Source organism: Seriola dumerili, unplaced genomic scaffold (genome assembly GCF_002260705.1).
Source record: "Seriola dumerili isolate Sdu_G_001 unplaced genomic scaffold, Sdu_1.0 BDQW01000312.1, whole genome shotgun sequence".
NCBI lineage: Eukaryota > Metazoa > Chordata > Actinopteri > Carangiformes > Carangidae > Seriola > Seriola dumerili.
In genome coordinates this window covers 1,066,598-1,088,801 of record NW_019174567.1, presented here as the reverse complement: position 1 = coordinate 1,088,801, position 22,204 = coordinate 1,066,598, and the positions used below count along the sequence as shown (strand labels likewise).

The following is a 22,204-nucleotide window of genomic DNA, read 5'->3' as shown; positions in this document are numbered from 1 at the left end:
TTATTCTGAAGGGACGTGTTTACAGTGACAGGCTGATACATTCAAATTCAAGGTTATAAAAATAAAATCATGTCTGAGCAAAATATTACATTAACACAAACAGTTTAAAAAATAAAACGCAGAGGACAATAAGAAGAAAAGTTAGGAAAATAAAAGTCTGCAGATGTTTGAGGAGTCAGTGGAGGTTACACAGAGTTCAAACTTAAATCCAAAGATCAGCAGTTTTTAATCTGAAAATCCTCAGATGAAGTTAAAGAGCGAAAAGCTGCAGCAGAAAATCAAGTTCCAAATTTGGTTTTATTTTGAAGGTCTGAATACTACACTGAAGAAATGCTGTTAATGATTCCTAATGTAACAGCATGAAATATCATATCCACCTCTGTCCAGTGAAAACCTTGTATCTCCAAATGTTACAGTCTGAAGGATTATCTGTTTGACACTGTCTTACTGTTAATAAGACAAACATTGATGAAGACAGAGTCACAACAACCACAAAGAGATACAGGCATATTTCACATTTAAAAGCAGAAATCAAAGATAAAAGATTGTTTCTTATCCTTTATATCATCATCAATCAACCCCTGAGATTTTCCTCACTGACTGAAAACCGGAGCTACAACACAATATTACAAATGTCTCACAGACTTCAGTCAGGTTTGAACTCCCAGACCTGCAGACCTTGAGCTCAGGTCCAGTGAAGCTCCTGGTCCAGATGAACCCACCAAACGGCCTCACATGGTGAAAGACGAGCCGTTCTCGCTGGATCCGTCCACCGAGCGGCGACTGGAGACATAGACCTCGGAGGTGACCCTGGAGAAGCGACGTGGGGCGATATACCTCTTGCCCAGACACCACAGGTCCTGGAAGATCTTTCTGAAGTGGTTCCTGAACTTCACCCCGACGAAGGCGTACAGGACCGGGTTCAGGCAGCAGTGCAGGTAGGCGATGGTCTGCGTCACGGTTTTGGCCACCTCCACGCTGTCCGACGCCCCACACGACTGCAGCTGGAACATGGTGACGGTGTCGTAGAACAGCACCATGTTGTAGGGCAGGTGGCAGGCGATGAACACCACCACCACGGCCAGCACCACCCGCACCGCCTTGTGCCGCTGGAAGTTTCTGGCTCTCAGCAGCGTGACGATGACGGCGGTGTAGCAGGCGATCATGATGAACAGCGGCAAGAGGAAGCCCACGGACAGCTGGATGCCGGGGACGGCTATCTTGGTCGTCCAGGCCGTGTTGTTGTCCGTGAACCTAAACTCGCAGACGGAGTGTGGAGACCTGGAGGTCAGATTCTCCTCCTGGCCCTTGTACAGAAAGTCGTCCAAGATGTGGGTCAGATTCTGCTCCCGGCCCTCGAGCATGTGGATTTGCCCGATGTGGCTCGGCTCGTACCAGTTGTAGAAGTAGAAGGTGGGGATGGACAGCAGGAAGGCGACGGTCCATACGATGGCACAGATGATGCGGCTGTAGGGCAGCGAGCGCAGTCTGAAGCTGCGGCGGGCCTGGACGATGGCGATGTAGCGGTCGGTGCTGATGCAGGCGAGCAGCAGCATGCCGCTGTAAAGGTTCACACTGTAGGAGCCGCGCAGCAGCTTGCACGCCACCGGTCCCATCGACCAGGCAGACAGCTCATTGTAGACGATGAAAGGCAGCGTTGCCACGAACAGCAGGTCCGCAACGGCCACGTTGAGCAGGTAGACGTCAGTCATGGACTTGGTCCTCTTGTAGAAGGCGTAGGTGACGATCACCAGGCTGTTCCCCACCAAGCCCAGGATGCAGATGATGGAGTGGATGTACGGGCCAACCACCCGTTCCACGCTATTGTTGTTCTGGTAAGAACAAGGTGGAACCCAATCGTCACCATAGGTATAGTTATCATAGGTATAGTTACCATAGTCGTAATCTGATTGGTCGTCCTCTGGGTAGTTCATCTTCTTGTTGTTGTGCTGCGAAAGAATAAAAGAGAAAATCAGACAGAGAGGTGATGATCTCTTCAGTCCTGAAGGACAACTCAGCTGTTGAAGGTGTTTCTGTTCAGATGCAAAACATGAGGAGGGAAAGTAATTTAAACAAACAGCTGCTTCTCGTCTGAAACATCTGCAGCATTGACACTCGTCACGTTTCTTTTCAGATTTAGAACAAACAATAAAAGGAAAACAGACAAAAAGAAGGGATGAAAATGAGCCTGAAGGTGATAGAGACCAACTTCCATCTTTACGTTTTTTGAGGACGCCCGTTCCAACGGGAGAACTCCCGAGTCTCTACGACAACAGGAAGTGGTAGAAACTGACAGTTTCTCTTGAATAACTTTGGCAGGCGTGGTCACAGGGTCGTGATATTTGGTTTGGATGTGTGTCCTGATCCCCTGCACACATCCTGTATGTTTGAAGTGATTGTCTCCTTTCGTTCCAAAGTTAGAACTAAAAATGTGAGTACTACAGTATATTGTAGGAGAAGTGAAAAAGTTCATGAGTTGTAAGTAACTTTTAAGAGGGTTTCTATTAATAAAGTGTTCACTTCCTGTATGCTTTTATTTTGGTGCTCTTCGGGCGGAAGTAGCGGTACCCATCTTTGTAAATAAGTTTTCTTCGCGTCAGTTGTGAGTATACGGTAGACGGTACGGTCCCGAACTACAGCTCTTCTACAAAGGGATACCTTCAGATGTTTAAGCGCCTAGCTGGAGTTGGGAACAAGGTATTGTGTGTAAATAATGTGTTTAGGTGAAGCTATGTTTGCCTCCTTGTTTTATATTTACTGTGGAGAAATGTTTAATGCGTTACCATGCTAACATTAGCCTCTGTATGTGTATTGGGCCTCATGGTGGTGCTGTTGAGCTATAAAAGCCTTTTGAGTCCTCTTTATGTTTATTGCAAATGTTATGTGAAATTTTGGACTAATATACTCACTAATATACTCATATGTAAGGTCATAAGGAATACAGCTTATTTTATTTGTGTTGTAAGAGCTGATTTTATTAATTTATCTGTCCATCAGCTCTTACGGTGTAAAGGAACAAAGAAGTACGGAGAAATTTGTGTTCAAAAATAAGGATGATGGCCGAACATAAATAAAGGCTTCTAACATATCTGTACGCTTCACCATCATTCCAGCTGGGGTTCGCTATAAACGAGAGTCCACAGATTCTATGTTCAAAGTTTTGTGCAGATCGACTCGCAGCCTTCCTTTTCTCTCCCCTTTCCCTCCCTTTTCTCTTCTTTCTTCTTCATGTTATAATTATGAGCGTTCAAAAGCTGATGCTGTGTTTATGTGTGTAGTATTTTCATCATACATGAAAAACCTCAATGCTGTTGTATTATTCCGTCTCTCACACTTATTCTTATTTTTTCCTTCATTTTGTTTCTTCCTCTTTTTTTCACAATTCAGCTACTTTCAATGAGCACGTCCATGTAAGGTTTTTGAATGTGTGATGTTGTATGTCGGAGTTAGAGAATAAAACGCTTCCTAGGGAAGGCAGTGGTCCAAGCTGAAACCTCCCATAAAACCTCAACTTCTCACTTCCACTGTTGGACTGAGCAGATCCGGCATGTCGATCAGAAACCTCCACAGGAGGATTTAGTTCCTGTAGCAGCTTCCAGTCTTTACACTACAGCCCCAGGTTCACTGTACAGACATAAAACATCTACAGGGTCCACACATCAAAGTCCTGGTCTCAATCCAGCAGAGGTCCAACATCAGGTCCTGTTGTTAGACCTCTAAAAACTTCGATTACAAACCTTTGAGGACGTCTGGGAGCAAAGTCTAGAGTCCTGACGGGTGTCTGGGTGTAATGATCTCAGGTTTACAACTGGTCAAACTGGTTTACAGCCTGAGAGACGCAGTAGCATTTAAAGGCACAGAGAAATAAACACACAAACAAATAATTATAAAAAATATTAAATATAAAACAGTTTGTCTGTGTCTCTGCTAAAAATATGTTTTATTATGAAAATCCCTCTCTTTCCTGTTCCTGTTAAAAAGTCAATGAATCTAAGAGATGACATTTAAAGTTTGAAAAGGAGAAGTCGACTTCAAACTTTAAATTTCATCCTGAATTTATGGGTTTAGATATAATTAGATTTAATGTAATGTGACATTTAAAGTGCGGAGAAGTGACGTGTGTGTGTGTGTGTGTGTGTGTGTGGTTTATGTCGATGTCATAAGGCAAATATGTTGTTTACATTTCTGAAAACCAGATTCAGGTCTAATCTTGTCCCTGGAGCCAAAACAGAGACTCAGACCTACTGAGGTCATAAAACACTAGAGTTTATATATTTATATATATATACATATACACACACACATATATAGCTCATCCAATTGTCAGTGGATTCGAAATTCACTCCTACATTTCAATATCATAATGAAAATTCATTCTCAGTGTCAGTCTTTCACCTGCAGAACTCAACATGTGTTCATGACGTCAGAACCAGGTTCTAACAGGTTCTTTTATTTGCTTCTTTGTGTTTCCACGTGTTTGAACTGGATTTACAGCCTTTTGTGTTTGTCGTGTGCAGACTGAGATGATGAGGATCTGAAACAGTTGAAGGTCACAAAGTTCTTACTTGACTCAGTTTCATAGTTTCAGTCGAGATTTAAACGAAGTGAAACTGGCACAAATGTCTCATGTGGGGGGGTGAGGGGGTGAGGGGGCGAGGGAGGGTGAAGAGTGAGGAGATTTCACATGAGAACGCTCTGTTGTGGTGGATGGTGGTGGTGAACGAGTGAATGTGAACGTGTGAGCGTCTGAATAATGAGAGGAAGTTTGCAGAAAAAGAGGTCAAAACAGCGAGTGACCCAGTTCAGGTGATGTGTGGTTTTTTCAGGTCACACTCACTCTGAGCATCATGGGAGTTTAAGATACCACGAAGGAAATCAGTTACTTAACATGTTTCACATCAACTCGACTGAAGAGAGGAAATCAAATAAAAGAGTGATTGTACCTTATAAAGTGAGCAATGTGTGTGTGCAGGTGTGTTTACCTGGACAACCACAGGACTCGTGTGTCAGACTGACTCTGGTTCCTCAAACGCCTCGTGTTCCCGCTCTCTACTTCTGTAGCCGCTCAGTTTGTTCTCTCCGACTTCCCGTATTTCAAATGTCACCTGGAAACAGACGGTTTGACTTGAACGAGTCCTGGTCTGATCTGGATCAAGAACCAGTTCTCTGTCTGACACGTGTCACCTATTCAGGTGTTTGTGTATTTAAGCACTTCCTCTGAACGCAGGACTTCCTCCAGCTGATCAGACTGGGACTGGACCAGACCACCTCTGCTTTCTAACACCTCCCCCCACTATCTGACCTCTGACCTCTCTGACCTCACAGTGGCGCTGTCATCATCGAGTTCATGTTCGCACTCACAATTCTTTCTCCATTTTAACCTCAATTCATCAGAAAACCTCAGTTTTCCCGCCATTTTCCAAAAACAAAAGAAAAAATCAAACACAAAGTCGAAGTGACCTGAGAAGAGTTGACATCTGATAATCAGCTGATTGGATTCATGTGAGACTCTCAGGTCGGTCCAGTCTGAACACCTGGTTCATGACAGGTTAAAGTGGGCGGGGCTTAAAATGAATACATCTACGTTTCACCTTCAACCTTTAACAAAACTTGAGTCGTTCAAAGAGTCACGAGAACAAAATGTGACGAATCTCATACAGATGTTACTTATACAGATGTTACTGATACTGATGTTACTGATGTTACAGATACTGACGTTACTGATACAGATGTTACAGATGTTACCGATACTGATGTTACTTATACAGATGTTACTGATACAGATGTTACAGATGTTACTGATGTTACAGATGTTACAGATGTTTACAGATGCCTTTGTCTTTAATTCCTTCGTTATTTGTGACAATCTTCTTTTTGTTTCTGTTGTTTATTTTCTGTTTGTTTTTGTCTGTTTTATTGACAGAGTTCTATTTGAATGATCGATTATTTTACTTGTTTTTGTGACGGGATCAAATCAACAACGAGAAAGAAACAAAGAAACAAAGAGCTGAATCCACTGACTGAAGCTTCAGTTCAGACGATCTGTTTCTGTAATTTTAAATTTTGAAAAATCACACCCTCATAAAGGATTTATAAATCTTTAGGTTATTAATTCAGTTATTGACACTTTGTCCAGTCAGTACAAACTGCTCTGAGATCAGATCTGTGCTCCCTGTTGTGACGGGTCGGATGAGATTTTCAGGTGGATCATCAGCTGGAAAAGGTTGGTGAAGGTCTGATCTAAACATAACGTTGTTTAATTAAATCCTCCCGCTGTGGAAAAACCTAAAGATTATTTTCTCTATTTAACAAACATCTGTCATGAAACTATCAAGTGATGTGAGAATATCATTTATTCGGATCTCTTCATCAGTTCATTATCATTTAACCCTCTGAGGACATTTTCTCCATTTCTCCATTATTTCTTAAATCCACCTTTTAAAAGTTTCTGACATAAAATAACAGCAGAGAGTTTAATATCACGATGTCCGAACAGTCTCATCTCTGTGTCACCAGGTCACTCACTGTGTGAACTGATCATCAGCCCAAACGCTGAAAACTTGACGCCTGGTTTTTGAAATTCCTCAAATGTCTTGTGAAAACAAACCTTGACTGATGTGAGTTCACTAACATCTATGTTCATAATCACAAAGCAATTCATGAGTAAAACAGAAGATAAATGGACGATAAAAGCCTAAAATGAAAGTTTTGATATCACTGAGTGGTGGAGTCGTCTGTCGCTTGACTGTCACCTCCTCCACTGCAGTATAACGTCCTGTAGCTCCATGCTAACAGAATCACCACGTCTCCTGTGCAGCACAACACATTTATTGAGCCACAAATCACTGAAAATACATTAAAACTAATCTGTTCTTCTTTGATCATTTATATGAAAAGTGTTGGAGTGAAGGAAAAATACTTTGAGGGCTGCACACGCTGCACACGCTGCACCACGGCCAGTTTATAACTGTAAAAACAGGCAGCGTCAGCTGTTTGTATTAGTGCTGCACTGATTCATCAGGCTGATTAAAAAGCTCACGAGGCCGATGAAACACAAAGTGTATGTAGACGCCACAGACAGAGACTCTGCTCAGGGAGACTGAGAACATTAATGAGAAGAAAAGGCTCATGGGAAATACTGAGGAACTGTTTCCTGCTTTACAACCTGCAGCTCATCCACTGGGACTGGAGCTGAAACACAGAGATGCTGCTGCACAGATCTGATATTGTTTATTTCAGTTTTTATTTATGTAATAAGTTCTTTTACAAGTTTACCTGTGGACATTTCTAACATTGTTTCATTTAGAATAAGAGCAGTGCAGACAGAGAGCACATCTGTCTGCAGACAACATGTGTCATATGTTGGCCTTGTCTGAGCAGATCTGAATGAATTTCCCCTTGAGGACAATAAACTGCAACTTCATTTACATTCGGCAGTTTTGTGTTTTCATTGTTATTAAATTCTTGTATTTTAACAGATTAAAAAAAAACAAAAGATATCGGCTTCATATATCGTCCGTCCTGCTCTCTGAACATCTGCCTGTCATTCATCTATATATCATTCAACAAAACTATATACAACAGAGGAACCAGAGTCCTGCATCACTTCCTGTTTAATGTCAGGAACAGTGCCACACCACAGTCTGCACATGTATATACAAAGGAGTTTATTTATATATACAGTATATAGATATATATATATATGTATCAAGGAGATGTGAGAAGGTGGCGAGTCGACAGATTCTAACCACCATATTTCTACGTGGTGTTATTAGAGACCTTCACACGTTTTCCCTGGAGCTGGAAGAGACGAGGTCAGAGACAGGGTTAATGTTCTGACCTGTTGGTCTCCTTCACCTGGTGGTCAAAGGTCACATGACCAACGTCAAACTGTAGAGGTGATTTTCTTGTCTTGATTTTGCTTTTGTTATGTGATGTGAACACACTTCCTGTTGATTTTCAGGATTAAGTGAGAGAAAAGCAACGACTCTAACCTCCACACAGTCTGCACCAGACACAACCCAGACCTCCACACAGTCTGCACCACCACAAACAGAGACCTGAACATGTTCCAGTTCAGACCTGGTCCACTGCGAGACGACATAATCTGTCACATGACCTGGACTTCACTGCTCAGGACAAATCCACTGACTCTACATCAGTCACAGCAGCTCTCACACAGGAAATATCCCTTCAAATTAAAAGTGAGAGAAAGAAGCAGAAGTGGAGACGGAGGTCTCACTGCAGGAGGGAACGTTCAGCAAAAAGAACAGAAGGAAGAGAAAAAAGAGAAAGAAGAGAAAGAAGAGACTCACCGGATCGCTGCTGGTTGCTCTGTCACTCACACAGGTAATGGTGAAGAGAGAGAGTGAGAGGGGAGGGGAGAGAGAGAGAGAGAGAGAGAGAGAAGGAGAGAGAGAGAGAGAGAAGGAGGGGAGGGACGAGAGGAGAAAACAATTGAAACTGATTCTGGACTTCCTTTTTCTGTCTCTGTCTCTCTCTCTCCCCCCTCCTCTCCTGTGACACTGTATGAAGATTGTGTGAAGAGCATGACCCTCCACTGTGTTCACAGAGACTTGGACAGAATGGACCAGGCCCACAGCCGAGGATTTAACACGGTGCTATTGCCTCCACTTGTTACCGAGTGTCAGAGACTCACTGAGTTCGTCTCACTTTGAACATTGTTTTAGTCTCTAATGTTGTTTTTCAGTCTCTCATGTTGTTTTTAGTCTCTTTAACGTTGTTTTTAGTCTCTCATGTTGTTTTTTAGTCTCTTTAATGTTGTTTTAGTCTCTTTAATGTTGTTTTTAGTCTCTTTAACATTGTTTTTAGTTTCTCATGTTTTTTAGTCTCTCACGTCGTTTTTAGTCTCTTTAATGTTGTTTTTAGTCTCTCGCGTTGTTTTTAGTCTCTTTAACATTGTTTTTAGTCTCTCATGTTGTTTTTAGTCTCTTTAACATTTTCAGTCTCTCACGTTGTTTTTTAGTCTCTCATGTTGTTTTCTCATGTTTTTTAGTCTCTCACGTTTTTAGTCACTTTAACGTTGTTTTTAGTCTCTCATGTTGTTTTTTAGTCTCTCACGTTTTTAGTCACTTTAACGTTGTTTTTAGTCTCTCATGTTGTTTTTTAGTCTCTCACGTTTTCTTAGTCTCTCTCGTTGTTTTTAGTCTCACGTTGTTTTTTAGTCTCTCATGCTGTTTTTAATCTCTTTAACCTTGTTTTTAGTCTCTCATGTATTTTGTCTCTCACGTTGTTTTTAGTATCTTTAACATTGTTTTTAGTCTCACGTTTTTTAGTCTCTCATGTTGTTTTTTAGTCTCTCACATTGTTTTTTAGTCTCTCATGTTGTTTTTAGTCTCTTTAACAGTTTTTAGTCTCACGTTTTTTAGTCTCTCATGTTGTTTTTTAGTCTCTCATGTTGTTTTTAGTCTCTCATGTTGTTTTTAGTCTCTGTAACATTGTTTTTAGTCTCATGTTTTTTAGTCTCTCACATTGTTTTTAATCTCCCTAATGTTGTTTTTTAGTCTCTCATGATTTTCTAATTATTATCATTAAGTTCTGATGTTTGTTGTTGTTTATGTTTTAATGTTTACATCCTGCACAGTCATGTTATAATGAATGAGTGAATCAGCTGATGAGTCATCAGCTCCTGCAGCAGGTGAGTGAAGGTCCGCCCCCAGGTGAGGATCACCTGTTCCTCAGAAACGACTGTGCAGAGAATGAGCTCTCGGTTCAAAAAATTTATTCTCTCAGTGAAACACTTAGACATGGATGATACAAACAGGTGCATGATGGGAAAGCCCAGAGAGGTGCATGATGGGAGCGTCAGGCCACCTCCTCCATGTAGTCGGCTCCGTGACTCTGACTGAGCTGGGACACACTCAGGTCCTGGGTGGTGTCCTGCAGAACACAACAGACTGTCAAGACTGGGCCTGGACCAGGACCTGAACAAGGACCAGGAGCCTGAACCTGGACCAGAGGGACCCCCCAGGTGTGCTCACCTTGTCGCTGGTGTCAGGTCCCTCGATGGAGACCTCCTCGATCTCCTCTCCGATGCTCAACTCGCTCCTGGAGAAATCTGAACGATGACTGAAAGAAACACATCTTCATCATCATCTGTTTACTGCGCCTCATGTTTAGTTCCCATGATTCATCTCTTCACTAAGTAAACAGTAAACAGTAAACAGGAACTGACTGAATAAACACACACACACACACACACACACACACACACTGACCTGTTGAAGTCGTCGTCATATTCCACGTCGTCTGTGAAAACAGAGAGAGGAACATGAGCTGCTGCCTGACACTGACTCTATTGATCCTGTCTGAGCAGATGTGGAGGCTGCTGGACAAACAGATGTTGAACAGCTGGAATTATTTTATAATCACAAAGAGACAAGGTGGTCCTGCTCCAATCTAATTAGTTCATCCTTGAGTCCAGGTGAATGTTTGTGCCAAATCATAAGAAGTTCTATCAACGTGTTCCTGAAATATCATGTCCAGGAGAATAAGACGGACAGATTGACTCTGACTGTCGGCGGCGGAGGGATAGAAAGAGCAGTCTGTGTGTGACACAGGAAACATCACAGAGGACCAGGAGCAGCTGTGGAGGACTGACTCCTACCTAGATGCAGGGATCCAGTTTTGTGAGGGGGGGGCCTGGAGTCTCTGGAGCCCCTGTCTCTGGACTCTGACGCTCCTGTGGGAACACAATCAGTTCTGTCAGGACGTGGTTCACAAACCAGCAACTGTTGGCAGATGTTGATCACGTTTACAGGAAGCATGATCTGCCTCTCCTCTCCTTCCACGCTCCCTCCCCCATTTTAGGACATACAGTACAGTCAGGAACTGGGCAAATATAACTGACCGTTCCTGCTGCGGCTTGGCTCCGACGTGCTGCTCCCCCCTCCTCCTCCCCCTCCTGGTCTGGGAGCCTCAGACAGGGACCCTGCAGGACTCTCTCTGGCCCCAGACGCCTCCACCTTCCTGGGATACAGAACAAACAGTCATGGACTTCCTATAAGTGATGCTCTATATGTTCTATATGTGAAACAGACGTTTTAATTCATCAAATCTTTCATTGAGTTTGGTGCTTTTCAATGACAATAACCAATATAATCAATAACGATCAATAAATCAAAGACTGGATCCACAGAGAGAGAGAGAGAGAGAGAGCGAGAGAGATACACCTATAGCTCACCTGAGCTCAGAGCTCTGACTGTGTTCAGACAGAGGATCGTCTCGCTCGCCCTCTGAGTCACCAGCCAGGACAGACAGACTGAGACCAGAGAGAGAGAGAGAGAGAGAGAGAGAGAGAGAGAGGGAGAGGCAGAGAGAGACAGAGAGAGGCAGAGAGAGACAGAGAGAGAGACAGAGACAGACAGAGAGAGAGACAGAGAGAGAGACAGAGACAGAGAGACAGATATAGACAGAGAGACAGTGAGAGAGTGAGAGAGAGAGATAGAGACAGTGAGAGAGAGAGAGAGAGACAGTGAGAGAGTGAGAGAAAGGTTGTTACAGAATCAGTCTCATTAATATGATTCTTTCTAACGTCCTCAGTCGACCCGTGGACCTGTCAGGACGTTCGGTCTCTTAGTTTCAGTCGAGTTGAAACCAGGAGAGAGGCGACGCCCGGAGCTGCTCTGCTGCTCGCCGCTCGCTCACTTCCTCCTCAGAGGTCACTACAGTTTGATGGAGTGTAATCTGACTGTCTGAGCCCATCACACAGCCAGTCAGCGGAGCAGCCCTGATGACATCACACATGAGATGATGACATCAAAGCAGGCAGTGTAACAGTGACAGTCTGATCTGACTCACGCTGACACCTGAGGGCGGGGCTAACCATGCACACTCACTCGCTGAGGCTTTTGCCTCGCCTCATGGGGGAGACGACCGGCCCAGACAGACACTCCTCCCTAAGAGGGACAACACTGTGGGGGGGGAGGGGGGGGGGGGGACACACAGGTAGACAGAGGGGGGACAGGTGAGGAAAGAAGACAGGACAAGGAGACACAAGACAAAAACAGACAGCACAGCAGAGGTACATCCAAGACAAAGCAGGAAATACAGAAACAGGTGTGACAGGTCAAGCACTGCAGGGGGGTGGGGGTGGAGTGGGGGGGTTAGACATCTGGACAGGTTAGTTCAGAGGGACACACATCGTGTCTGGACTCATTCTGCACAAGCATCAGCACTTCATGATTTTCTGTGCTGCTGCTCGTTTGCTACAGTGAGCCTCCACAATAAAAGCACCTTAATGTGAAGGCAGCGCCTGGCCTTTATTGTGAAAACAGAAACATCATCTTTTTACAAGTACACTTCCTGCAGGGAAATACTGCATCGACTATTGACTTACTAATTAGTTTCTAACTAGTTACTGATCAGCTGCACCATCTCTAGATGCACTAACTAACTTACTAAGTAACTAACTAAGTCAACTGCAGCTTTACTGAATCCAAATCCTGTATCAAATCTCTCAAGTTTAACTTTCCTCAGTTGTCAGTAACTAAAGTTATCAATAACTTCAGATCAATAACTCCAGATCAATAACTCAAATCAATAACTGATAAATAACTCAGATCCTGAGGCTGTGTTTACGCTGTTGTTTCTAGTGGGCGGAGCCACACTTCTTGTTGCTGTATAAACATATTCTTTTTCACCAACATTCAGAGGGAGCAGTGAACGTCTCTGATGAGTTCAGGCGTCCTCACCAGCCGTAGGTCTTCTGAGGTTTGGGCAGCGGGTCGTCGAAGAACGAGTCTCCGTCGTCCAGGTCGTCTTCCACCTCCAGGTCCAAGTCCAGACGCTCCCTCCTCACAGCGAGGGTGGAAGTCCTGCTGTCCTGCTGCTGGAAGTCTCCTCTACCCAGAGACGTCACGCAGTCCGAGTCCTGCTCGACGACACGGAAACAGGAAACGCATCACGGCAGGTTCAGCTTCACGTCAAGCATTGGACGAGTGTCCAGAGGTTCGTTAAAGAGCTGATGATTAACGACTAAAAAGGAAGTGAGTGTCGCTGCCTCCGGCTCCATGATGATCACACAACATCTCCAGTCAGTGCAGATCAGCTACGAGCTCCGTCAAAGGTGGATACAAGTACTAGACTGGAAACTTCAAGATGGCCGCCATTTCTGGCAAGCAAATGTTATTTTTTGCAAGTTCATCCACTGTTTTCTCTCGTTAATAATCCAGGTGTCAAATCAAACATTTTAACATTGTAGAAGGTGAAGTTTAGTACACTGTAAAACATTAAATTGAAGTACATTTCCTATGTATGTGGATACAAGTACTAAATATCACTAATCCTTCTTGGGTGTTTTTTGATAAAACACGTTAGCCACTCGAAAATTCAAGATGGCCGTCATTTCTGACAACGTAGAAGGTGAAATTTAGTACACTGTAAGAAATGAAATGAAAGTATATAAAAGCAAAATTATTACTTACAAAAAAAAGTAACTAGCCTAACGTTAGCGAGTTAGCCTAGAGAGCTAATGTTAAGACAAGTAGACTGTCGACTCTTACATAAGTTTTGGTTCATCATTCAGAAATTTCAAGTGGCTAATGGGATTTTTCAAATTAATGACTCCAGATGGAAAAACACACCAATTCTGGTGCTTGTATCCACATTTGAAAGATTATCACACTGAATCATCTTAATTAATGTTCACATTTAGTTTGTACAAAGGACTTCAACATGAAGAAGCTGGTTTCCAGTTAACCACACTGACTGACAGTATATTATCTGTATTCAGTTCAGTATAATGTCCATGTCCACAGCACTGATCCATGTCCTGCTCACCACTCTGATTATCAACAAAGTGTCTTTTATTTTCAGCTGCTTCTACTTTGCCGTTTTTAAAATCGTCCCATCAATAAAACCCAACACTTCCTGCAGGTATTTCACATTAAAAATCCTCTAGGAGTGGGAGGGATCGTGCCTTTACACTGGAAGGAGAACCAGGTATCTCCAGTCACTGTCACTGTGTTTCCAGTCAGTGCTGTGGAAAAGGACGTGACACTGAGTCGTTATGGTGCAGGTGAGTCCCCCACACCTGGGTCTGGGACTTCACGGACTCAGAGTCATGTGATCATCATTGCAGGATTCAGAGTTTCTGTTAGGATGAAGGATTAAAGCAGACAGGTGAGTCTGAGCAGCTGCTGACAACCTCAGACCATCGCTTCGTCCTGGTTCAGGTTTCTGAAGCTGGTCTGGGGTCAGGTGAGGAGCGTTGCTACGCTTTCCCTCCACACAGTCAGACTACAGCTGTGTGTCAGGGTTAACACTGGATCTGTACTTCAGAGGTCAGGACGGCACTTCCTGTCCCGCCTCAGTCAGACTGGCACCAGTGTTTGAGTCAGAGAGGTTTCCTGTCCACAGATCGACAGGAGGGGGAAAGAACTACAACTCCCATGAAGCTTCTCCTGCAGCAGTGCGTTTGATACGTCCTGAGCTCCGCCCCCTCTCTGTGGACAGCAGGTACAACACCCCTCACACCATCACTGGACAGAAGCTCGTGACATTAACCATCAGAACTCTCATGATGCACTGAGCATTTCTCTCTCTGCATCATTGATATCATTGATATTTGATCTGACACTACTCCAAACTCATCCTCAACTTTATTATCATTAACACTATCACACCTGGAACAGCTGTTCCTGAAGGAAACTTAAAAACAAGAGGAGTCTGATTGAAGCTTTATTCTGAAGGGCCATCCTCAGGTAGAGGAAGTCACAGCGACATGTTTCACGTGTGTTGAGGTCTGACTCTGAGAAGAAAATCAGGCTTAAGGGTTAAAGTTGAGTGATTGTGTGAATGTGACACAGAGAAGAATGAAAGCGGCGTGTGGGCGTCGGCGTCAGCAGCAGGAGCTAAGGGTGTTAGCGTGTCTGCCCTGCGCTTGCCACGTCGTTACCTTGGCTGCTGTCTGACTCTGCCCTCTGTGTTTCTGGCCTTTATACCTGGGGATCTGTGCACGACAGGGACAGGGCATCAGTGGCTACACACCTGACACCGCACCAACACACACACATCACACACTGACACTCGCCATCAGAGCAGCTGATGATGATGTGCTCATGTTGGTCTGAACATGGCGTCTTTCAGTGTCTGACTGTTGGAGCAGCTCTTCATAAACCCTTCAGTCCCTCCTCACCTCTCAGAAACTACTAGTTTAAATCAAGTTGCATTAATAAACCTGGAGAAATGTCTCAGCCAATAAAAACTGTAGGAACGTCTTTGTCGGTATCATCTCTAGACGTCCATGTGTAGTGTGATTATAGATCAGCTCTAGCTTCTATATTAATACTGTGAAAGTATCAAAGCCTCAGTCCACAGAGAAATGCACACAGCCTGTATTCAGAAACTGAGCCTTAAAACCAGCCGTCAGGACTTCTGGAACTTTGTGATGTCACAACAAAGCAGTCACCAAGCCCCGCCCACCTGGACCCACCATCCAAACCTTGCAGGATTTGGTTTCTCTGAGTGTTTTTACCTGAAATCTGCTGTATTTTTATTGGTTCACTCAGAAAACAGTCAGCCAATCAGAAGAGAGGCTCAGAGCCTCCTCTCTTCTGATTGGCTGACAAACAGCTCAGGCCTCATGGATTCACAGCACAACCACACACAGCTGGTGGAGCCAGACGTACCTTACTGACAGGTGGAGAGCTGATCTTCTCCTCAGGGGGGGGGGTGACATCAGAGTCCTGAACCACCTGAACAAAGACACAGAGTGAATTCACTGAACTACTTTGATCTTTTCAAGATAAATCTACACAGCATAAAGAGGGTGGAGATTAATGGGAGCTCCTGGGGAGAGTGATTGCAGTCGAAAGCTCTGGGAACAAGTAAGTGAACCTGATTTTTAGTATATTTTCAACAGAGCAGTTAAAGACTTTACAAAAGAAAAACAATCAAATGAAGCAAATAATGACATTAAAGGAGCAGTCCAACATTTTATATCTGTTCAGCCAAATCAAATCACTCATCAAACATTATTTCAGTGGCTCCCATGCTTTGACCTGTGTGATGGATGCATTAGTTTCTTCCCAGATTTGAAGGATTTTCAGCTGATTTTTTAGAGAATTTTTGATGGAGGGCTTTCAGAGGCCTGGACAGGTGAAAATATGCTGTTAAATCAAAATTAAAAACAAAAATGAGAGAAAACTTCATTTTCTTGTAAATCTTTTCTTTCCCCTCCCCTCTGCCTTTATTCGCCTTGAGACCACTAAAGCTTATTCATGGGCCCCTGGAGGGACCCACAGCCCTCAGTTTGGGCACCACTGATGAGACAGTCATTAGCAGGACGAAAAAAGACAAAAGCACAACATGTAAATGAGACAGATTCGGAGACTCTCACCACACTTCTGCACTGAGAGAAGAGACGTCTGTACATCCCCAGAAAGAGCTGCAGGTCTACAGCTGAGAACAGACAGAGACGAGTCAGTGTCAGAGTTACACACCTGATTCCACAGGTGTGACAGCAGCTGATACCTGCCACTGTTGTTTACAGGTACAGTCTGTAATGCTGCCATGAACCATCCTACCTTTAGAGAAGGTTTTGTCAGCAGCTCTGAGCTCGTCACTGATGAACCTCTCCAACATGTTCCTGCAGATCACACAATGTTAGCGCTCATTAAAACGAAACTGAAGAACCAGAAGCTGCAGTTCCTCTAACGACCACTAGAGTCTGGCTCCAACAGTGAGTCAGTCCCCATAGACTCCCATGTTAAAATGTCCAACTTTACAGCAGAAATAAACATGTTTGCAGCCTGGTACAAAAACTGTTTTGGTCTCTAGAGCTAATTTCCTCCTTCATAACACCTGTGTATATAACTCACCTGTTTACATTTTATTAAGGACTACAGTTATGGAGGATTGAGGGCGTGGCCTCTTTGAGTGACAGGTGGGTGAGAATATGCTTGCCACAAAACCGACATGCACCACAGGCCCCTCCTCTTTGACCATATTTGGATTAGCTGGGAGTTAGGGGGCGGAGTCAGACACTGCTGGTTGGTTGATGTACAGTTACTGATGTTGACTGTGATATTTGATAATGATTGGTCCATAGGTATCATGAGTTCTTTTGGCCACGATATTTAAGTAGTGAAACTCTGACATTTAGATTTATTGAATGTGTTACCATGGTAACCATGACAGATAATTATTTCCTACTTGTTCAGTCTGGGGAACAGATCCACGAAGACGCTCTTCACATCTTCCTTTGAAACCAAGCCGCTGCGCTCCTGTAGGGGGGAAACAAGAACAACAATCAACACCTGATGACGACATCTGTGATTGGCCAGAGACCAATGACATCATACACAGGTTTCCTGGAAACTCACCTTGTCATAAAAGTCATATTTCTTGCGGGCGTGTGTGATCTGTCTCTGAGACGGTTCCTACAGAGTGAGAGGAGGCATGAACACAGGAAATACACATGAGTTTTAGAGGTTAGATGATTGTGTGTGTGTGTCTGTGTGTGTGCGTGCGTGTGAGTGAGATCATATACATTTATAAATATCGTTTTTAAAAAGAGAGAATTTCAACACCATGATGAACACTGATCCACGAAGGTTTCACACAGACACCGTCACTAAATCCAAATGTACAAACTACATTCATTTATTTCAAGTTGATTTAGTGGATCAATTAAAAGTAGAATTTCAAAATAAACCTCTCTGACCTCATCATTCAGGGATTACTCATGTTTTCAAACGAATGTTAAGATGTAAAGGTCAGGGGTCGCTTTCACAAAACGCCTTCAGTTAAGATTTTCCTTAAAGTGTGACTTTCTTTAACGTATAAATGTATATGTATGTGTTCATAATGTTCACTTAAGGAATCACTTAAAGTCAGTTAATCCACTCAGACTAGTTCCAGGTCACTTCCTGTTCCTTCCATCTGACCTTTGACCACCAAAATCTAATCAGTTCTTCCTTGAGTCCAGGTGAACGGTGTTACTGAGGCATTGAATTCACAAAGCCAAAACTGTTTTATGAGGCCACTACCAATTGACCTTTGACCTTTTGAGCCAAGTTTGAAGGGATTCCCTTGAGGAGTTCAAGACATCACATTCACAGTGCCAAAATCATTTTTTGTGAGGTCACTGTGACCTTTGAACTTTGACCTTTAGCCACCAAAATCGAATCAGTTAGTGAGTCTAGATGAATGTTTTTACCAAATTAAAAGTTCTGTCGAGGTGTTAAGAGAAGAAGAGAAGAAGAGGTGAAGAAGAGAAGAGGTGTAGAGAAGAAGAAGAGAAGAGCCGTGGGGCCGGTGAGTCCTCTGCAGCTGCAGCAGATGTGGAGCATCAGCAGCAGAAACCAGGACACACTGAGATCAACAGGAAACTAAAGCTCCGTGCCCTGAGTCTCTACTGACAGTCTGCAGCTCAGTGACCCAGATCATAACACCCACCCTCTGAACACACACACACACACACACACACACACACACACACACACACACACACACACACACACACACACGGGGAGAGACCAGAGGAGTGATTACACCTGTCCTCTCTCTCTCTGCTCTCATCTGGACGAGTCCTCACCTGAGTGCAGACGCTCGGCTCGTCTTTGTGGTGTCCTCTCCTGACCAGCTCCAGCAGCAGAGGGGACTTCCTGTTCAGCTCGGACTCCAACAGACCCAGCTCTCTGCAGACCAGGTCCCGGCCTTCCAGACCGTGCAGCTGCAAGCACATGTTGATGTTTACAGATCCACTACTCATCAGTTGGGTCCTTGAATGCATCACCAAACAGTCGCCATAACAACAGCTGACTATTAAAGGATGAGCGAGTTTATTTTGACTGATTGATTATTGGCTAATCATCTTTGAATCAATCGACCAGTCCACAGTTAAACCTGTTAATGATCAACAGGAAGTGAAGTGAGGACTGGTGTTCATGGTAAAGAACCAAAGAAGAAGAGAGACAGGTGGATGATGTGACAGCTGTGAACACAAACCAGAATACAGGTGAGGATGACTGTCCCCTGACACTCACCGAGTTGATCTCCGGCTGGAACACAGCCAAGGTGAAGTCCAGGTTAAAGACCTGCAGGAAGTCCATGATCAGACTGGCCACAAGGCGACCTGCAGCGAGACCGGGACAGGTGAGTCAGGACAGGTGAGACGGGACAGGTGAGTCGGGACAGGTGAGTCAGAAAAGGTGAGACAGGACAGGTGAGTCAGGTTAGGTGAGACAGGACAGGTAAGTCAGGACAGGTGTCTTCTTCAATGATGAATCTACTGATCATTTTCTTTATTGATGAAACATCAGATCAGTTATTGACCTGTTCAGATCTTGTTTTGTTCACATTCAGTTTATGATCATGTGATGAAGAAAAACTGTTTTAATATCGACTGATACAATGAATCAAAATGAACTTCCTGTTGATTGATCGACTTCATACAGTGAAGAGTCAAAGTGAGATGAACATCTGCAGTGTGGTTCTATATTCTATAACAACCTGCTGCTGTGTGAAGACTTCTCTCTGGTTCTGGTTCTGAAACTGACAGAGGGTTCTGCAGGGAGAGAACCTCAACGACTCAAACCCTCTGAGCTTAAAGCAACAAACATGGCAGGAGAACCCAGTGCGGTTCTTCAGGTTCTCTTGAATCCTGCAGGTTGAGCCACAGCTCCCCCCTGTGGTGACTCCCATCAGCTACAACATGTCTGTCCACTGACCGACTCATCACAGACACTAGAGCTCAGTCGGTGTGGACAGTGACAGCAGCTCAGAGGAGGGAACAAGATGGAGGCCAAGGTACGAGTAATGTCAGATAAAAATATATAAACATCATGTAAACAAACATCAGCTGTGTGACATCACCTGAGGGGAAGCAGGAACACCGCCCTTTTCAGTCTGGGTGTTAATTGAATTTTATTTATGTTTATTTATTTATCTTTCTGTTTATTTGTTTATTTCAAGCTGTTTCACTGGTTTGTCCTTTTATTGTGTTATTATTTTCTGGATTCTTTTCCTTTTATTTCTGGTTATTTCCTCACTTAAATACATCTCCTCTGTTTTAGTATTTTATTATTTTATCTTCATCACTGCGTCATTATCTTTGCTCCAGTCTTCAGCGTTCCCTCATTTCCTGTTATTATTATCTTATTTCTATTGTTTTTATTTATTGCTTGGTCATTTATTCTTGTGTGTTTTATCGCTTTTATTCTACAAATAAAGTCTGATTGATTGATTGATTGATTGAATACAGAAGCATGAGGGACATACAGGAGAGTGAATGACTCACCGTCTTTGGTGTTGAGACACTTCTTCAGGTTTTCATTGATCAGAGGAGTTTTATTCTGATGATCAAAGAGGAACAAAGTGTAAATCAATAAAGTGACAGGAACCACGGTTGGTACTCTTCACTGTGAACATGAACCATCACCTCCAGTTTGTCCTGCTCCTCCATGGCCAGGAAGACGGCCGCCCTCATCTCCGCCTGCAGCAGGAAACAGTACATTCATTTTGATTCCTCATTGATTCTTATTTTAAAGAAAACATTTCATGAGTTCTGGTTAAACTTCCTCAAAGAGAAGCAGCTTTATCATTTTCTGACCTTTCTTGGATGAAATGATGAATCAAAGATAAAAAGAGAAACAGTAAGTCACTGGACGAACTTTGTTCAGGCCACAGTTACTGTCACACTCATTTACACACTGCGTCTCTGTTTGTTCACACTGACACAACTGTTTTGTTTAATCAGTTAGTCCTTCAACATAAAACTAATCAATGACCTGGACGGCTTCTCCTGTAAATTCTATATAATCTATTTATGTGTTCTACATATTCTATACACTGTGAATGTTGTGGATCCCTGTGATAATAATCTGAGCATCTTTAGCTTTTGTCAGATCATCATCTTGGAGAATCTGTTTAATATGTTTTTTATTCCATTATTAGACAAGTGATTAACCAGTTGATGACAGATGACTGGACAGGGAAGATAACGATTAGCCACAGCTCTGAACTGAGGAGAACGTCAGAGTGTCAGGCCACAATGAGGGAGGAAATCTGACATTAGAGAATAAAGTCGTAATATTACGAGAATTAGAAATGTAAAATCTGGAGAGAAAAAAACATTTATTCTCATATTATGACGTTTTTCTTGTAAAATTGCAACTTTATTCTCATAACATTATGATTGTATTTTCATTATATTATGACTGTTTCTTCATAATATCATGACTTTATTCTCATTATATTATGATTGTATTTTCATAATATCATGAATGTATTCTCATTATATTATGATTTTATTCTCATTATATTCTGATTGTATTTTCATAATATTGGGACTTTTCTTGAAATGTGAAGATTTCCTCTCCTACTGACTTTGAGCTCCTGTGTGTTTGGAAACTGGTTTTAAATCTTATTTTGATCATTAAATCTTCAAAGAGTCTGAAGATCAAACCTTCCAATCAGCTTCTACCGGAACAAACTGTCAGCGAACACAGAACAGCCTCAGAACCGGCTCAAGAAAACCCGAACCTGCCCCCGGTACTGAAACTACAACAGTCACCGTGACTTCACCAAAACCCGTTCAACTTGCTTGCTAGCTGCTAAGCTATCATTAGCCTAGCATCGGTATTCCCGGTGACACGGAGCGGAGTGAGGTTAAAGGTTGTCGGACCTTGAGCTTGTTGAGGACTCCGTTGTTCTCCAGGTTCTGGATGAGCAGGTCCCGGAGCTCGGTGTCGTCCTCGGTAGCCGACATGTTCCCGTGTTTTTTCCCTGGAGCTAACGGCTGCTGTTGTCAGGGACTACACAACAAAACACGGAAAGGACGCCGTCTCCTTCTTCTGCTGCTGCTGCTGCTTCTTCTTCTTGAGGTTAATCTGCAAACACGGAAATGGATCATTACCGCCCCCAACTGGAGTGGAAGATCCGGAGTCACTGACATTAGCTAGTGAACAGCAAAGGTGTTTCCAGCCTGTTCATTAAGCAGTTCGGTAAAAACAGACAGTAAACTTGATTTAACTACTTCAAGTCAACTACAGTGTGAAGAGGAAACAGATATGTCTTGAATTTCCATTTATGAAATATACATTTTTATTTTATATGTACATATATGTAAAAATCATATAGAACAACTTCATTTATTGACATATATATCTAGCCTGTACATATTTATACATTTATGTATGTATGCTTATATAGAAAGATGTTACATAAATATACATCCATC

General features: G+C 43.2%; 2 protein-coding genes across 7 annotated transcripts; both read right to left on the bottom strand.

Annotated features, from left to right (window-relative positions):
• Positions 1-18: 18 nt before the first annotated feature.
• Positions 19-8,354, bottom strand: ccr6 (C-C motif chemokine receptor 6). Of its 2 annotated transcripts, XM_022758864.1 has the most exons (3): positions 8,316-8,354; positions 4,983-5,105; positions 19-1,949 (listed from the first exon to the last, which is right to left on the bottom strand). In XM_022758864.1, the coding sequence occupies exon 3, from the start codon at positions 1,932-1,934 to the stop codon at positions 732-734; it is 1,203 nt and encodes a 400-aa protein (XP_022614585.1). In that variant the 5' UTR covers positions 1,935-1,949; positions 4,983-5,105; positions 8,316-8,354; the 3' UTR covers positions 19-731. The 2 variants fall into 2 exon arrangements, with proteins under 2 accessions (XP_022614585.1, XP_022614586.1); XM_022758865.1 differs by lacking the exons at positions 4,983-5,105; positions 8,316-8,354 and adding an exon at positions 3,738-3,793.
• A 1,371-nt stretch (positions 8,355-9,725) lies between these two features.
• fgfr1op (FGFR1 oncogene partner) lies at positions 9,726-21,828 on the bottom strand. 5 transcript variants are annotated; one of them, XM_022758855.1, is made up of 19 exons: positions 21,650-21,828; positions 20,405-20,458; positions 20,264-20,318; positions 19,011-19,099; positions 18,560-18,697; positions 17,346-17,402; positions 17,176-17,246; positions 16,548-16,609; positions 16,361-16,422; positions 15,651-15,716; positions 14,918-14,971; positions 12,714-12,892; positions 11,859-11,933; positions 11,204-11,281; positions 10,871-10,989; positions 10,628-10,702; positions 10,239-10,269; positions 10,002-10,089; positions 9,726-9,900 (listed from the first exon to the last, which is right to left on the bottom strand). In XM_022758855.1, exons 1-19 carry the CDS (start codon positions 21,731-21,733, stop codon positions 9,826-9,828), a joined length of 1,512 nt encoding a protein of 503 aa, XP_022614576.1. In that variant the 5' UTR covers positions 21,734-21,828; the 3' UTR covers positions 9,726-9,825. The 5 variants fall into 5 exon arrangements, with proteins under 5 accessions (XP_022614576.1, XP_022614579.1, XP_022614578.1 ...); XM_022758858.1 differs by lacking the exon at positions 10,628-10,702; XM_022758857.1 differs by lacking the exon at positions 11,859-11,933.
• Between the last annotated feature and the right edge of the window lie 376 nt (positions 21,829-22,204).